The sequence below is a fragment of the Schistocerca serialis genome, chromosome 1, assembly GCF_023864345.2.
Source record: "Schistocerca serialis cubense isolate TAMUIC-IGC-003099 chromosome 1, iqSchSeri2.2, whole genome shotgun sequence".
Taxonomy (NCBI): domain Eukaryota; kingdom Metazoa; phylum Arthropoda; class Insecta; order Orthoptera; family Acrididae; genus Schistocerca; species Schistocerca serialis.
In genome coordinates, this window is record NC_064638.1 from 870,433,737 (window position 1) to 870,453,155 (window position 19,419).

The 19,419-nt window shown below is 43.6% G+C and overlaps 1 protein-coding gene across 1 annotated transcript in view; it reads right to left on the reverse strand.

Moving 5' to 3' along the window:
- LOC126441928 (zinc metalloproteinase nas-4-like) overlaps nt 1-19,419 on the reverse strand; it is a 420,841-nt gene that overhangs the window by 8,257 nt on the left and 393,165 nt on the right. Inside the window, exons 11-12 of the mRNA XM_050090693.1 lie at nt 7,426-7,516; nt 7,242-7,349 (exon numbers count right to left, since the gene is read on the reverse strand). Of these exons, the coding sequence (XP_049946650.1) occupies nt 7,242-7,349; nt 7,426-7,516 (199 nt within the window). The remainder of the gene's footprint in view (nt 1-7,241; nt 7,350-7,425; nt 7,517-19,419) is intronic.

Below are 19,419 nucleotides of genomic sequence, written 5' to 3' on the forward strand. Positions count from 1 at the left end.
CTATAGTATAAAACGTCCTACATGGGACGACAATGCAAGCGAAAGTCAACTCACATGGGACGACAATGTAAGCGAAAGTCAGTTCACATGGTTCAACAATTAAATGAGCTAGGTACAGTTCTTAAAACGATCTTACAGAGAAAATATAGACAAAATGGTCTGACGGAAATATAAGAGAATAATGGGAAAACTTGAAAAGAAATACACTCCTGGAAATGGAAAAAAGAACACATTGACACCGGTGTGTCAGACCCACCATACTTGCTCCGGACACTGCGAGAGGGCTGTACAAGCAATGATCACACGCACGGCACAGCGGACACACCAGGAACCGCGGTGTTGGCCGTCGAATGGCGCTAGCTGCGCAGCATTTGTGCACCGCCGCCGTCAGTGTCAGCCAGTTTGCCGTGGCATATGGAGCTCCATCGCAGTCTTTAACACTGGTAGCATGCCGCGACAGCGTGGACGTGAACCGTATGTGCAGTTGACGGACTTTGAGCGAGGGCGTATAGTGGGCATGCGGGAGGCGGAGTGGACGTACCGCCGAATTGCTCAACACGTGGGGCGTGAGGTCTCCACAGTACATCGATGTTGTCGCCAGTGGTCGGCGGAAGGTGCACGCGCCCGTCGACCAGGGACCGGACCGCAGCGACGCACGGATGCACGCCAAGACCGTAGGATCCTACGCAGTGCCGTAGGGGACCGCACCGCCACTTCCCAGCAAATTAGGGACACTGTTGCTCCTGGGGTATCGGCGAGGACCAATCGCAACCGTCTCCATGAAGCTGGGCTACGGTCCCGCACACCGTTAGGCCGTCTTCCGCTCACGCCCCAACATCGTGCAGCCCGCCTCCAGTGGTGTCGCGACAGGCGTGAATGGAGGGACGAATGGAGACGTGTCGTCTTCAGCGATGAGAGTCGCTTCTGCCTTGGTGCCAATGATGGTCGTATGCGTGTTTGGCGCCGTGCAGGTGAGCGCCACAATCAGGACTGCATACGACCGAGGCACACAGGGCCAACACCCGGCATCATGGTGTGGGGAGCGATCTCCTACACTGACCGTACACCACTGGTGATCGTCGAGGGGACACTGAATAGTGCACGGTACATCCAAACCGTCATCGAACCCATCGTTCTACCATTCCTAGACCGGCAAGGGAACTTGCTGTTCCAACAGGACAATGCACGTCCGCATGTATCCCGTGCCACCCAACGTGCTCTAGAAGGTGTAAGTCAACTACCCTGGCCAGCAAGATCTCCGGATCTGTCCCCCATTGAGCATGTTTGGGACTGGATGAAGCGTCGTCTCACGCGGTCTGCACGTCCAGCACGAACGCTGGTCCAACTGAGGCGCCAGGTGGAAATGGCATGGCAAGCCGTTCCACAGGACTACATCCAGTATCTCTACTATCGTCTCCATGGGAGAATAGCAGCCTGCATTGCTGCGAAAGGTGGATATACACTGTACTAGTGCCGACATTGTGCATGCTCTGTTGCCTGTGTCTATGTGCCTGTGGTTCTGTCAGTGTGATCATGTGATGTATCTGACCCCAGGAATGTGTCAATAAAGTTTCCCCTTCCTGGGACAATGAATTCACGGTGTTCTTATTTCAATTTCCAGGAGTGTATTTAGAAATCATTGACGTCTTAAAAACAGATCTGGACAACAGGTTGCAAAATTCTCTTTGGTGAATGAACAGATCCTGAAGGTACTATTAAAATTCAAATAAGAGATGGATCAAAATAGTAGAGAAGGAAATGGAGAATTGTGCAGTAGGCAATCTGAGTTGGGCGAAACAGTAACACCGAAATTGAATATTTGAATAAAGAACTAGAACACTAGGCAAATAAGTGCAAGAAAGTAAAAATCGCTTCAGGCAAATGCCAGGATGGTTTTTTTGAAAGAGCACGGCCAATTTTCTTCCCCCAACTTTCTCTAATCCGAGATCGTGCACCGTCTTTAATGAATGACCTCGTTGTCGACGGGACGTTAAACACTTATCTTCTGCTCCTTCTTCTCCGCAAGAAAGTAAAACATGGAATTAAAGATATCTATGTTCATCCGATCCTCGAGCACACCAATAGCTGGTAAGAGAAAGTTGGAAGAAATCACCTCAGAAATGCTAGGACACGTGGGTACTTTAGAGAAGAAAGTACAGTGGAAAGGGTTGGCAATGAGGCTACAAATGATAGCGGTGAGGGAAAAACCGTTTCTGCAATTTACAGAGTAGGTGAAATAAACCTGGCCCAGAAAATATTTCATGCACCTCAAGACAGGAGCTTACATCATCTGCATCTGGGACGCATCATGTAAGTTTGGTTTCCTGGTTAAAGTGTATCAGATGTTTTCTGTGTCAATTTTATTTCGACCCCTCTTTTTTAAACATTGATCTGAGGGGAATTTATATGCTGTAGCATTCATTAATGTGCTAAGAGGCAGGTTCATATAAATTATATTGGTCGTATAAGGATAAGCTACACAAGCAAGAGCTTCATTAAAGAGAGTTAATGCTCATTCAGGTGCGAACACACCAGGAAGATACAAAATTTTTAAAGAACTTACAAACGATTTCGTAGAGAAAATTTGGTCTGTGAATGTTGCGCAAAGAGGTTTCACACAAACAGCTCGTTACAGTATGCAGTCAGGAAATGTGTAATGGTAGGGCGAACGTATTTGGACTAACCATTTGATAATAACGATATGATAGACAATCTGATGGAGAAACTGTCACTTATCAACAATGTTACACGCCGCCGTGTATAGGGAAATTGATGATTTTCTGAAGACAGTGGGTAAAGCTGATATATGGGGTGTAGATAATTATGGATACGATATTAAGCAGAATGACGGAACTCATGACGACGGGACGCATGCTATGAGATGGATCTAAATGACTGTAGTAGTAGAGGTAACAGAGGTTGTGGATGGTTTAGAAGAGGACGCCAAGTGGGTATACATTACTCAAGGGGGAAAACGAGTCATGGTTTCAGTAAGTGCCTGTAGCGAAGCAGGTCAGAATAAGAGACCACAATGTAACGTAATTCAATCTCATAATAATAATAATAATAATAACAATAATAGTAGTTGTAGTAGTAGAAACAGGCAGTCAATGCAAATAGTAAATAGCAGGCCTTATCTGAGTAGAAGGAAAAGAAACAACGAATACCCAGGTGCGAGAATGCGCAAGAACTGCAGTGAAACGAAAAAGCCTTGAAGGAATGTATGATGGAATTAACAGCGTAACATATATAGAGAGAAGAGTAGAAACGAAGAAAGTGAGCCGGCCGTTGTAACCGAGCGGTTCTAGGCGCTTCAGTCCGGAACCGCGCTGCTTCTACGGTCTCAGGTACGAATCCTGCCTCGGGCATGGATGTATGTGATGTCCTTAGGTTAGTTAGGTTTAAGTAGTTTTAAATCAAGGGGACTGATGACCTCAGATGTTAAGTCCACAGTGCTTAGAGCAATTTGAACCATTCCTTTTTTTTTTTTTTTTTTTTTTTTTTTTTTTTTTTTTTTTTTTTCAACTTATCTCCACGGCTTCGTGGGGTCTGCGTCACACCCGAACTCTACCACCAGCTCTTACCAACTGAAATTGGGATTTATCTGACAAGGCTACTGTTTTCTAGTGTCCAAACGATATGGTTCTAGCCCAGGAGAGGCGCTGCAGGTGATCCTACACAGTTAACAAAGGCGCTCGTGTCAGTCGTCTGCTACCATAGCCTGTTAACGCCAAATTTCGCCACAATGTTTTAACGGATACGTTCGTCGTACGTCCCACATTGATTTCTGTAGATATTTTACTTGCTTGTCTGTTAGCACTGACAACTCCATGCAAACGCCGCTGCTCTTGGTCTTTCAGTCAAGACCGTCGGCAATGTGTTCGTAGTGAGAGGTAATGCCTGAAATTTGGTATTCTTGGCACACACTCGACGCTATGAATTTCGGAATATTGAATTCCCTAACGGTTTCCGAAATGGAATGTCCCATGCGTCTAGCTCTACCTACCATTTCGCGTTCAGAGTCTGTTAATTCCCGTAGTGCGGCCGTAACCACGTCAGAAGTCTCTTCATTTGAGTAACTTGAGTACAGTAGACGGCTCCGCCAATGTACTGCCCTTTTATACCTTGTGTAGGCGATACCCACGCCATATGGATATGTGCATATCGCTATCCCACTACACCTCAGTGTAGTTAGGAGTTATGCAAACATGCTTTGATACCTCGTGACTAACAAATTCCTTTGAAATTGGCGTCTGTAACCTGTGGCCAAACAACCAGAAAGACGTTGCCACGTTCTGATGCAAGAAGAAGCTGCAGAGAGAGGCCGCACTGACATTTCGAGAGTCTCCGCTCTGGCGCTAAATCGAGAGTAGCTACCACACGTCGAGGCCGCGTTGCTGCTGATGGGGCTGGAACGCTGGTGACACAGGGGTCAGGCCTTCACAGTGGTGGACCGGTTTGCGCCCTGATCATTCCTGGCATTGCGCTGCTCCTGGGGTCTACGCGATCGAAAATAATGTCCTGTGAGATCAGAGTGGGGTCGAGCGATCATGAATACCATCCTCTCGGCCTATGCAGTATCGTCTGCAGCCAGACCCGAGAGATACTCCACGACAGTCGTGGACCCGATCTGCATCATACAGCCTGATACTATAAGACGGCGACTCCGCTAGTTGTGAAATTAGGGGGCGCGCCAATGCCTGATGCTGCCAGGAGCCGAATGGTTGCCTTCCAGGTGGGAGCTATGTGCTGGTTGACTTAACCAGCTTCACGGCACCGACCTGGAGCTCCAGGGTTCGTTCACGCACCCTTACTACTTAGCCACAACCTCTACCCGCGTTCACGCACTTTGCTAACACAAACTTCCATCCTATGCTGTGGTCGCTCAGTTCGATTCTGTGCCAGAGTTCTCCCTAAGCTGACCCTACATTTGCGCCGAACGGCTTGACAAACTTGCAACGGCCCTGCATTTCATTGGATCACGACTGTTCTGTTTAGCGAGTGAGCACACCCGCTACTCTCTGGGACCAGCCTGTGCTGCTGGACTCTCACTGCAGCATGTCACGTCAGCTGCTGTGCTGCTCATAATGAATAAAAGTGCAATTGAGTTCTCCTTGCTTCTACGACGTTATGGCGTTCGTCCATTTGGTTCTACATACCTGCTGCCCTGCCAAACACCTCGCATCGTCATCGCGACCTGCAGTGAGGTCTATAAGCACTCAGGCCATCCTCACCTTCTTGCACTGGAAATACCGTACACTTTATAACAAAGATTCATGGGTCCTATGGCAACCGAGATTACGTACCATCCTCAACTGATCGAAAACTGCGACTCCACATCTCTTTACGGCAATGTTTGTTCTGATTTCGAACGTAAAATACGGGGATTCATTATCTTCACATAACTACACTATACCCTGAAGTATTTACGAAATTATATATATTTTTGCAAACTACAGTGTGAAAGTGTAACATTACGAATACAATCATGCTACAGATCTAACTTAAAAAATTATAATCAGAAGATTTTATAACTATGAGAAATGTAATTTGATTTCTTTTTTATATCATTTATAACAAACACCACGTGGACTTTGTTTTCCAAATTTAATTCACTTAATACCAAATAGCAATGCATTGATCACTAGACAAAGAACCACTATTATATTTAAAAAACACAGTTAACTTCTTCGTAAACAGTTTATGTCCATGTAAAATTTTTGTTTAACAAAATGTAAACAAACACTGTGACGAGGCATATCTTGCAATGTATGTTCTATTTTATGGCTATGTAAAATATCTGTCATTATCATCTCTGAATGCATGGTTTCGCGGCGACATGTAATGATAAAATTCTCTCGACTTCCAGCCGCGTAAAGTGGTTTAAAATCCACGAGCTTTCGGCCAAGTACCCCCCGGCTATTTCCAAGTCGTGACTGCCTTTGGTTGTTCCTACCGTTATTATATATCCGCGCTGCCTTATGTGAAGTGACTGGTACACACTCCAGCGCCATATAAGGCAAAGTTTTCGTTGCATGTCCCTCATGTCCGCTTCAGTCTTCAGACGGCCGGGTCCCAAGCCGTGTTTAGCTGCAGGTCGACGTCTTTAATGACGGCTTTCTCACAAATTTTTATCTCGATCGCTTCTTTAATAACGCAATCCCTGAAACTACTAGTCCGTGTAATAACTGATGTCTCTGGATTAGCAGTTTCAGGGACAGCGTAGTCAAAGAAGCGATCGTCATAAAAATTTGTGACAAAGCACTCAATAAAAATTTGTGACAAAGCACTCAATAAAGATGGTGGCCAGCAGCTAAACACGGTCTGGGACCCGACCGTCGGGAGACAGATGCTGTTGCGGCAGACAGGCAACGAAAACATTGCCTTGTATGGTGCTGGAGCGAGCATCAGTCACGTCAACAAAGGCAGCGCGGCTATCTAAGGGCGGTAGCCGCAACCAAAGACAGTCACCACTTGCTAATGGCCGAGCAGTATTGGGCCAAAAGTTCGTGGATTTTAAACCACTTTATGTGGCTGGAAGCCGAGAGAATTTTATTATTATTATTTTTTTTTTATTCTCACGTTTTTGTAACCATAAAAAGCTAAAGGTGATTACTATTTGTAAAACTGGATGCTGCTATAAAACATTATATCGATAAAACGTCTTTGAGAACTTTCTGGAAAATAATTCTGTGTTGCACAGAATTGAATGTGCTGCGAAAGAGAGAGTAGCCAGTGGGAATCAGTCTGTAGTGAGTTGTCCGTAGTAATCAGTCCAGTCGAGTGTTGGGAGCCAATCTGTCTGCAATTCGCATTTTTCTCTGTTGTCTCTGAGCGACAGTAATACGTCTTCTCTTCTGAAAATTGTTTCACAGTAAGTTCTCGTTTGTGCAACAATTTGAATGATACGTTTTACTTTTGTGACCAGACAGATGTGCAACAGAATGTGAAGAATTGTCAAAGAATAGTGTTTTCATTGAAGAATAAACAGCCTGAGGACCAAGTCATCTCCTAGGAAGGCGACGAGCAAGACATTCCTAACAACGAAATAATGAGTACTTATCTTACTCTAATAACTTTCATAAAATTCTATTTTGAGGGGTGGGGGACTTCTCTTTGCGTAACTTTTGGATGTATTACATTAGCACACTTATGAGCTAAAACAGTACGTAAATGTTGATAAAAGCTGCAGGAACTTCTTATATTTTTGGGAAGAGGATCACTTAAAGTTGGAAACTCACCGCAGAAGCGGCAGGAGAGCGCGCAGTGTGTCCGCATCCAGTAGGGGCTGCGCCGGCACTGGCCGATGCGTGCCCAGTAGTTGCAGAAGCGGTCGCTGTCGGTGCAGACTGCTGGAACAGAGGAAGGCGTCTGCAGGGCGCGCTCACCATCAGGTCAGCAACGAGAAACACTGAGGGTACTCACCAGGGCGCGGGGGCGGCTGCGTGGGTGGCGTGGGCGGCCTCACCAGTGTGTTGCGGCAGCCGTACAGCAGGTTGATCTTGGCCACGTCCACCTGCAACACGTGCGCGCACGTCACTAGCTCCCAACGGTAGCTCCACATCTTATCATGCTGTCGCGGACTATTTTGACAGTGACTGGACTAAATAATACGAACACCTGATAATACAAGGAAAGTTAGGTTACTAGTATTACAGCCAAGTATTACTTCAACTTCCGAGTTGAGAGGCTGTGGTCGATTCCTCACCATTTGATGTGGACGTCTTCACAACTGAACCAATCCCAACAACCGCGTGGATAGCTTAATGGGCCCGAATATTTAGTGGCGTTATAAAGGGGGCGACAAAAGTGATAGGATACCTCTTAATATCGTGTCGGCCCTCCTTTTCTCGGTGTAGGGCAGCAACTCTACCTCGCACGGATTCAACATGTCGTTGCAAGTCCCCTGCACAAATATTGAGCCATACTGCCTCTGCATCCGTCAATAATTGCAGAAGTGTTGATTGCTGTATTTTGTACATGAACTGACCTGTCTATTGCGTCCCGTAAATGTTCAGTGGGATTCATTTGGATGGTCAAACCATTCGCTCGAATTGTCAAGAATGTTCTTCAAACCAAATGCGAACAATTGTGGCCTGGTGACACGACACGTTGTCATCCATAAAAATTCCATCGTTTTTTGATGACATGAAGTTCATGAATGGGTGCAAATTGTCTCCAAGTAGCCGAACATAACTATTTCCAGTCCATGATGGGTTTGATTGGACCAGAGGACCCAGTCCATCTATATAAACACGCAGCCACCACCAGCTTGTACAGTACCTTCTTGACAACTTGGGTCCTTTGCTTCGTGGGGTCTGCACCACCCTCGAACCCTACAGTCAGATCCTATCTCTGACATCGGGTGTCATCTGATCAGGCCACAGTTTCCCAGCTGCCTAGGGTCCAACCGATATGATCTCGAGCACAGGAGAAGCGCTGCAGGCGATGTCGCTCTGTTAACAATGGCACTCACATCGGACGTCTGCTGCCATAGCCCATTAACGGTAGACTTCGCCGCAATGTGCTGAAAGATACGTTCGTCGTACGTCCCACATTGATTTCTCCGCTTATTTCATGCAGTTTTGCTTGTCTGCTAGCACTGACAATTCTAAACAATCCTCGTCTCTCTCGCTCGTTAAGTGAAGGCTGTCGGCCACTGCGTTATCCGTGGTGAGAGATACCGCCTGACGTTTGGTACTGCCGTCACACTCTTGACACTCCGAATCTCGCAATATTGAATTCCCCAACGATTTCCGAAATAGAATTTCTCATACGTCTGCTTCCAACTACCATTCTGCGTTCAAAATCTGTTAATTCCACTTCTGCGGCCATAATCACGTCGGAAGTCTTTTCACATGAATCACCTAGTGCAAATGACAATTCCGCCAATGCACTGCCCTTTTATACCATGTGATAAAAGTCTCTGTAGTAAATGTTTCCCCCTCGTACTACGCTGCCATATATTTCTTTCGTACACATAATAACGAGATGAAGCTCCTACGCAAAATAGTGCGCCATGTGTGTTAACGATGTTCAGTGCAGTTTCAAAATTTGTTGTCATCTTGTACGACTTCAGATAATTCAGCTATCGCCATCATCAGACTGAGAATGAATACAACAGATACAATGTTTCTCGTCAGGTCAAGGTCTATGGTGCAGTGTTCAGAACACTAGACTCCCATTCGGGTGGACGACGGCTCAAATCCCCGTCACGTCATCTGGATTTATTTTATCCGTGATTTCCCCAAAACGCTCAAGGCAAATCGTCCTTTGAAAGAGCACGGCGGACTTCCTTCCCCCTCCTTTCGTAATCCGAGCTCGTGCTCCACCTCTAATGACCACTTAGTCGATCGGACGTGAAACTCTAGTTTCCTTTTTTTCTCGTCAGGAATAGTACCTTTCTATACCGGAAATGAGAGTGAATTTCAAATAAATTACGATCCGGTTGATGAAAGGAAAGAGGGGGAAAGCGATTACTTTTTCAGACACCTATAACTCATTACATATTCCTTTAACACTGACACTCCAAAGTGCTGCTGTCGTCATCTACTCCTCATCGTCCATTTCACTACTCTCCCTTCTTCTTCCAACAACTGAACGCCTCGAAAAATGAAGCGTTCATTGAGCTTGTGACCCAACTTCCTCGATCACTTCTTGTTTTATAAGTTCTCAGTGCGCAATATGCGCTTCTGAAACTATCCATACGTGCACCACTGATCGAGTCGTGACTCACCTCGCTGAAGCCTCGCCGCTGGCCGATGGCGGCTCGTGGGTCCCTTGGCACGATGGTGGGCGAGCGGCCGTCGCGCGAGAAGGCCAGCCTCCCGTAATGCATCAGCGAGCCTGCAACACGCGGTCACCGCCGCCGGTGCACGTCTTGACAACGTCTCTGCGCTCACAAAGCCAACGAACAGCACTGGGACGGACAGGTACGCAATAAACATACAATTCCATTTTGTTGATTGTCAAGTGTGTTTTTCACTTATAAAAGACGCAAGCAAAAACTCCAAACAGTACAACCACTGTTACCTAACTGCCGTGACATATGCAAACCACACGTTATGAATTATGACTTTCTTGTTATTATTGTTTATAAAGTTTCTAATCACCGTTATGTACATATACCACGTACTGACTCATTCCTCGACCGAGTAGCTTTGGCTAGTATGGTCCCACGAAGCCTACTGAGCCAAAAAAAAAACTCCTGGCTGTGTATAACAGGGGTTCCATCTCTCCTGGGTCCACTATCCTTGAACTATATCAAATATTGCAAAAACAGACATAATGTCTGATGGGATAGCAGCAATCAGTGATTGTATAATGTTACTTATAATCCGTCTTGATTGCAAAATTTTTTATTCATATGACCGGTTTCGGTTCATTCAGAACCATCTTCAGATCTGATATTTCAGTAACAGGAATTACTGTGACGCAGAATGTGAAACTTGCTGTATTTGGACGGGTTACTCCTGTAACTGAAATATCAGATCTGAAGATGGTTCTGAATGAACCGAAACCGGTCATATGAATAAAAAATTTTGCAATCAAGACGGATTATAAGTAACATTATAGCCCAACATCATAGCCCAACAAAGTTTAGCACCTAACTAATCTTTCCAATTAAAAAAAAAAAAAAATACCGCACTCATTTTCGAATGATGAAAGATAAATTCTATTTAGTTCCCAGAATGAGATTTTCACTCTGCAGCGGAGTGTGCGCTGATGTGAAACTTCCTGGCAGATTAAAACTGTGTGCCGGACCGAGACTCGAACTCGGGACCTTTGCCTTTCGCGGGCAAAGTTTGGAAGGTAGGAGACGAGGTACCGGCAGAAGTAAAGCCGTGAGGACGGGGCGTGAGTCGTGCTTGGGTAGCTCTGCCGGTAGAACACTTGCCGCGAAAGGCAAAGGTCCCGAGGTCGAGTCTCGGTCCGGCACACAGTTTTAATCTGCCAGGAAGTTTCTATTTAGTTCATTCGAAATCTCGTAAGTTGCTGTTTTATGGAAACAAGAGGTATTATTATTATATTATATTATTTATAACCAAACTTTTGTTATATTTCGATTGGTCTCTGCATATGCACATCCTGTGACATTTTTGTGCAACGACTAACTATCCAGACCACAAAATTATATTCGCAGCCTTCATATAGGTCACAATTTATTTAACTGAGCATCATTATAGTCACTTCACAGGTATCTATCCACTTATGAAAAAAACGATAGCCATCACATGTATGGAATGAACAGCTGCAATCATTTACGGAAGACTGGCAGAGAGGTCATGTGTTTGGGAGGCTTGTCTTATATCTCTGAGCAAAGAGCGCATTACGCTGCAGCATACCTTCAACAACAGGCTCCCATAATAATTGGAACCAGTCGGTGACAAAGTGCGTATGGCCCGTTTGACTAAGAAGTGAAACGATTCAGGGCAGTGGCTTATCTAAATTATAGAAGCCGGGGGGGGGGGGGGGGCGTGCCCCGGATGCAGTTTCCGTCTGGACTCGGTTTTATGGCGACTGAAAGAAATGAGGAAGGGCTAAAGTAGGAAATAGGAAAGAGGAGAAGAAGAAATAGAATAAGGGATTGTGCTAGAGGGCAATCAAATATAAAGGGTGCTGAGAAGGATATCAAGAAGAGACTCTCATTGGACTGGGCTGAGCGAGAGTATCGTAAGACCTACATTTCCTTGGTAAGGAGATGTTTTTGTCTTATTCTCGACTTGTAGGTGGAGGACAAGTACGCCAACGCAACTAAATGCAAACAGTACATTCTGTGTTTAATATTTTGTTGATTGAAACACCACAGTTATCAGCAATAAAACAGTGAAAACAGTATCGTGTTACTGTTGTAAACAGAGCGATTTTGGACAGTGAGTTGTTCCATGCTGTGAATTGCTTGAAAAAACAATGACTGAAATGTGCACCTTTTACTTCATTATAAAGTCATGTTGAACTCAATAAGGGAATAAGCAGACTGAGCAACTGCGAAAGGGGGGACGTCGGCAGTGTGGTGGCGCGCCACGTAGGCGTTTCCCCGTGGTTTACACCGGCTGCGCCACTGGGCACTCATTCAGAGTTTAACGCCCTATCGATCTCTAAGTAATTAAAGATGGAACGTGTGGTCGGATTACACGACGATGGAGCGGATTATTGGCTGTAAGTGTTTTAAAGGAACCATTCTGGCATTCAAGTACGTGAGTTAGGGATGCCGCGGAAATCTTGCGTCTTGTAGGGTGGCCGGAGATTTGAACTTACTCTTTCCGACTATGAGTCCAATACCTTAATCATAATGTCACCGTACTCTGTAAGATACACTTTAATATGACTTTTGTTAGTGCTACTTACTAAAATAAGTGACACAAAGAAAATATTTTCCTTTTATCCAAATTTTGGACTGTTACTAACTCCAGTCAACTCATATAGCTTTTCCTCGGTTTATTGTTGGATTCGTTACTAGCCTGGCGCCTTGGCCGCTAATTTCCCTGGTCACTGTACACTATAAGCAATGTGAAGTTAATATCTTATATAAAAACATTATTGTGGACATTAAATTACATCTCCGTCGGTACCTCGTATAGTATGACAATCATAATGAAATTGTAAACGCTTGATGTTCTGCTACTGTTATTTATTTGTTCACAAACCGGTTTCCGGTTTCTTAGGCCAGCCTATAGTGAAACAAAAGTCTCAATTTCGAATAAAATGGCGTGTGACGTACACAGATTTTACAGATTCGGAGTTTTTACAAGTAAAGGCATAACATTAACAAATTACAAAGAAGAATTTAACAGAGAAGAAAAACCTAACCTCGCATTCTGTGCCACATTTTCGTTGATTTCGAGTATTTCCATTAGTGTCACCTCTTAACGGTATCTAGAAACTCACAGTATACATCATATGACCCTTTTCTGGTAAAACATATTTTCGCAAAAGTTAAATCTATTTTCCCTAGGATCCAGCTACTCTCATATTCTGACAACCAAATTATAACAGCCCTGCCTGTCAGATCAACATATAATTTTCGCCAGTTCTTGCAGTCGACCGTACATACCCCACTTTGTCTCAAAGGTTTGGATTACATTTGAATATTTTGAATGTTACTTGTAGTACGCACGACTCTAACTGCAAGATTTTTACCCTTTCTTGTAAGGCTATATGATAGTTTGACAACACTTGGTACAAAGCATCAGTTTTAGTCATAACTCACTGGTTTATGTTGGCTAGCAAACAGAAGTAATATGATTTCACTAAATTTGATTCTTTGAACATTATCAGTCGGTTCATAGCTATAGCCATTTCTGAGCACGATGAGTCTGATTGTTCACAATTATTTTCGGAAGGCAGTTTTCATATAATGGAGCAGATACACGTAGCCATGCTCTTTCAAATGGAAAGCTACATGTTTGTGATTTTGTGAGTGCTGCTAGCTTGCAGCGAATATAATGTCGCTGTTTTTTTATAAATACAAAAAAAGAGTTTCTTTGTGTTGGTGTTTGTATTAAAGTTCGAGAAATTTATAGAACAACCTCATCGCTCATTGTGCAATGATTGAATAATATTGGTATTTAATGTTGAAAGAATGTTTTTAATTGTCGAGTTGCACCTGCACACTAGCACAGCACATTATCCATATCTGAGACAGTATTTAATTTTGCATTTCATGGGTGCTTTATGTAAGAAAACTTATTCAAAGTTATGTACGAAAATTTCAGATAGTGTGAGACTGAAAGGGGAAGTCATGGGTAGGTTATGAGACAATCTATAAAAGAGTTCTCAGACTGGAAAGAATCATGTTTTACGCATTTTTAATAGCAAATCTTATGTCATCTAATTCTATGGGACTTCTTGAAGGTATATGAAAAAAAAGTCGGCAGGTATATTAACGCACTCATCGGTAGGTAATTCATAAGTAAGCTAGTGGTGTTAGAAGTTCGGAACTGGATGAAACATTATATGTTTAGCTTTATCCATCAGAGCTATGGAGTTCCTGACACGAAACGTGCGAGGGAAAGCCAGAAAGAACCAATTCAGTACTTTTATTTGTAGTGATGACTTCTAGCTCCCTCACAAATATCAATGACCAGAGAAGAATGACAGTACTGGGCGTGTTACAAATGTAAATGTGAAATTTCTTTCCCTAGAATTTTGTAAATCCCCTCATTTGGTTTCAGAGTAGAATGGTAAATAAATGCAGGTATAAAATTTTGTTAAGGACCAAACGAGGTGGCTAAGTGGGGCGTTTCTGCCGTCTACCGAGTACACAACGACATCCTAATTCAATGTCAACGCGGGTGACCCGAAGTACGAATAAGCTGTGAACTGATTTCATCAGACTGTGAGAGAGGGATGCCAAGAACAACCGATTCAGCACTTCAAAAACAGTACGGAACAGACAGAACGTGCTCCTGTATGTATCTATGTATGTATTAAATCGGGGACCTAGAAACGGTGGAGAGGCTTCGTCCCGCCGTAGTCCTCAGTGGTTCACAACCCCACAACAGGCCGCAGCTGTCCACCTACCCAACCGACCGCCGCCCCACACCGAACCCAGGGTTACTGTGAAGTTCGGCCCCCACTGGACCCCCCCCCCCCCCTGGAATACCAGACGAGTATAACCTCAAATGTTTGCGTGGTAGAATAATTATGGTGTATGCGTATGTGGAAATGGTGTTTGCGCAGCAATCGCCGACACAGTGTAACTGAGGCGGAATAAGGGGACCCAGTCCGCATTCGCCGAGGTCGGTGGAAAACCGCCTGAAAAACCATCCACAGGCTGTCAGGCACACCAGACCTCGACACTAATCCGCCGGACGGGGACGGGGACCGGCACGTCTTCCCGCCCGGGAAGCGGCGCGTTAGATCGCGCGGCTAGCCGGGCGGGCTTCGTGCTACTGTAATGAGGCTAAATATAGTAACTTTACTTAGAGATGCCATAAGAACGCCTTTCAGGAGGCACACTTCGCATAAAGGAACGCTCTGAAACCCTGAAGTTAAACACTAGATCAGCCAAGAGCACTGACAGGCTGAGAAAACGAGGCTACAATCCGTGCTGTCCGCAATTTCAAGCAGCGCGGACTCAGTACGGTCGCTGCTAGGCACCGCCGGGAAGAATACGGATTGTAAAAGTCTAGCCAATAAATGATTGTCAATTGAATGATGTTTCATTGGTGGCCCGGCCCTCTATAGGATAACTCACCCCCGCTCTGCCCTCGACCTCCTGAGAACAACGCGATCCCGACTCCGAGATTGGTGTCAGAAGTGAATGTGACACGTATTCTCCGGTTGCGGCATTCAAGTCAACTGATGATGACCTAGGAAGCCGAAGACCTGATTATGGATAAATAAAATTGCATAATATCAAAAAGTGTTTGCTTTCTTGTTCTCTTTAAAATAGTTCAACCCATTCGTCGCTGCTCACTGTCTTGCTTTAATTTCGGCTTTCCAGCTTTGCATTCACTGAAAATCTTCTCATGTGTTTACAGCTGTCTGCTCTTTGGAATTTCAAATCTTTGTCTACTGGAGGCATCTTTTCGTTCTCCATTTATTGATGTCCATGTGCTTTCACCTCCCGTGACTAATTTAGGGCTGTACCTTTAATGTAATATCTTTGTACGTACTATCCAAGTCGATGACGTTTTACTACATTCACTTATTAGTAAACTGGCATCTGCAAACGCAAGGGGGAATAGAATCACTATCAGATGATTATTATTATTCACTGCAATTAATTATTAGCCGATAACGTAGCTACATGATCCGCAAATATGTGACAACGTTACATTAAAAACTTACAGTATTACAGTAGTCGTATGACATAAAATTTGTATAAATAAAAATCCAAGAAGTAGGGGGCCATAGACTTCAATGCCCCCATCCAACTGAAAGGTCCCCAATCATAGTGTCACCTGCCCTCATCCCATGGGACACTGAAGACAGCTTTTGGATTTGATTCAGGGTATTGACGCCAATGTTGATAGTCAGGAACAGTACGCTACCAACTCGCTTCACTTTACCGGCCAAATATTGATGAGTAAGAACTTTTCCTTCAGCTAGAGACGAACCAGTAATTCCGAGCGCGACCTTGAGACGACAATGGAAGCATGTGTTCATTTGCGCAGGCATACCTTTGAGAGGTGAACTGCGACAAGAAATTAATGAAAAACGTTCGTCGAAAATCTGTCCAGTGTACGCAAACCTAGTTGTTTTCTCAATTTCGATATTACCACTAGACATCCCTATTAAGTAATTCTTGTAATCATTATTATAGCCAAAATTTTTCTTCAGCAGAATTGTGGTACTTATGTTTTAGTGAGTGGCTGATGTAGCAGCAGAAAAGCTTTCCCCTCCCTCCCCATCTCATCCGTTGTGAAGCTGCGAGTGGGACATAACGATCCTCAGTAGGGAATATTTGAGAAGGGGTTTCCAATTCTGTCGTTACCTGAAAACCAATGGAAACCCTCTGCAAAACTTTGATCGCAAGCGGAGGATTGTAGGTATTTTTAATATGTATCTGCTCTTCTCCAGTCCAGTCAACTTCTTCTCCAGATTCGTTTAATTCTGGTGCCTTACGTTCCTGAGGGGAGTCATTATTCGCATAATGAAGACGTAACGAGGAATATAATGAACACAGCGTTAACTAGATTAACATTTCTGAAATATCATGTATTCATGTAGAAGTAGTATTTATTAGTTAACGTACTTCATCTACTGTAACGATAACTTACTAATTTAGTAAGTTTACATTACCATAGATGAAGTACATTAACTGTACATAATAATAATAATGATAACAGACAAAATAATAGATACATGATATTCCAGAAATGTCAGTCTAGTTAACAACGTGTTCAGTATATTCCTCGTTACGTCTTTTACATTTAGTTGTGTCTGGTTAGATGGAACAGATCGAGGTAAGGATTTGGAAAATGTCATCATTGTGGCTTTTCTTACTGTACTACTGCCCTCCCGATACATCGAAAATTATGTAGAATGTTCGAGTATCAGGCGTGCAAATTGCTTAATTCCGCTGTGTTTTAATCACTTCATTGAAGCTCCACATTTGCACTTCAAAGACGAATAAGGGAAGAATGTACGACAACAAAGCAACTACTGTTTTGGAAAACATGATTTTGTAAGTACTCCATGCGGTAACTGGTATTGTCTTAAGCAGATGTTTAGCTTTTTACTTCGCTATATCTAACATATGAATTTTGGGAATCTGCTGCACCTTACTCCTTTTACAAGGATTTTTTTTTTCAGCAACTCATGCTTCTGAAGTCCATTTTTTATCCATCAAATTTCGGTTGTGTCCAAATACAGAACTTGGAACATACAGAACTTTATATTTTAAAATAATTTTTATTCGATTATAGCCGTTCGATCTGGGGAACTCCACTTCTAAGGAACGTGTGAAAGGTGCAGTAATAAAACATTGTAACTTGGTAGCTATTTAGTATCAGAAACATCCGTTACACAATAAAGCTTAACTCCACTGTACACTGATGTTTCATTACATCTATAACATTTCTGGATATTCTGGCTAGCTTATTTAGCATCCTTGTCTACACATACAAAAAAAATTGCTTACGTCCTATCAGCTGTCTCCTCCCAGAAGAGGCATAATGAAAACAATTTCAGATTAGATCGAGCCTACAAGATAACGACTTAAGTAGCATTTATATCTCGCTACTGAGAATTATGTGTAAAAATACATAATACATACAAGCATAATATTGCGAAAAACTGCAGGATTCAAAGATTTCTCTCTTTCAACATAATAATAAATGCGTCGATAAAGGCACTCCAGTGAAGATAATGATATTAGTTACTCACAGTACAAGAAATAAAAGTGTCGCAGGAAATGGTTGCACAATATCGGTCAGAACATTCCGTAACCGATTAGTAGAGTTCTGTAGGAGCAGGCTTGAAATGCTGCCCAGCCGTGCACATTCGGTATACCGCGACGTCTCTTAACACCCTGAGGTGAATGACCGAGCCGCGCGGTGTAGTCGTGCGGTCTAGGGCGCCTTGCACAACTCCCCCCGTCGGATGGTCGAGTCCTCCCTCGGGCATGGGTGTGTGTGTTGTCCTTTGCGTAAGTTAGTTTACGTTAGATCAAGTGGTGTGTAAGCCTAGGGATCGATGACCTCAGCAGTTTGGTCCCATAGGAACTTACCACAAACTTCCAAATTGAATGGCCAAACGGCTCTTCGACAAAGTCATGGCAGGTATCCTTTCGGTCCGAGGCAGCAATATCGGTGCTTCTCCTTTAATACCATCGACAGGATGTTAAGCTCTATCATTCCTTACAAACTAAAGACACTACGCGATTGTTTTCTGTCTCGTTGTGTAAGAGCTGTGCACATAAGCTGATACTTAGTTATATATCATGTGTATAACTTGGAAACATCATATTACACAGTAAGATGAAAGCGCTGCCATCTGCCAGGCTTTTATACTAGACTTACCAGTGTCGTACGGCAGGCCGAGGCTTTGCACCATCTGCCAACTATACTTCTGAAAGTTGTGCTCCAAACCTGCGACAAAGTAAAACAGGCAAAGATAATGATGCTCACTCTTTGCGTAATTAGTAGTTAGACTATTGTTTTTTAAGTTATTAGTGTTTAGGCTGGTATGCTGTGTTTCCTACACTTTCGTACCTTGTGCTGACCTCTTCATCACTAAATTCTTCATTTGTGTGGCCATAGTGTCCGTAGTTGCTTTACAATTCTTGAGGGTATTTTTCTTCTGTCGTAAAATGCGTGACTTCTTTCACGAGACGCGTTTCAGTTTATTGAGGTAAATCATCATCAGTGGTCTGCAATTATGTTATTTACATTTTGATTTGCAATGACGGAACAAAAATACCCTCAAGAATTGTAAAGCAACTGCGGACACTATGTCCACACAACGAACTGTTTTTCGATCTAAAAGCAAATCAAAATATAAATAACTTTCTACAGACCACTGATGATGCTTTACCTCAATAAAGCGAAACGCGCCTGGTGAAACAAATCACGCATTTTTGTAGTTGCAACAACAGAATAAAAATACCCTCAAGCTCTGTAATCTCTTTTAGTCTCGGTTTACTTGTGGTATTTATCTCTTGCACTGATCCTCCCAGTGCAGGTTAATCTTCTTGGATGTCTCACTAACGTGTCTCTTCTTCTGGTAGGTGTTCTCCATCTACTTCTATCCTCACATATTCCTTTTAGCAGGTTGTCCATCCACTAAATTTTTAACGGTCTTCGACAGCATCACACTTCACATGCTTCCAGTTCTCCATTCTGTTGACTACCAGGATCAGCTTCCACACGACTCTGTGCTCATAACGTACACTTGCAGAAACTTCCTCGATTACACATCAATATATGATATCAATAGTGCTCTTTAACACAAGAAAGCTCTCTTCCTCTG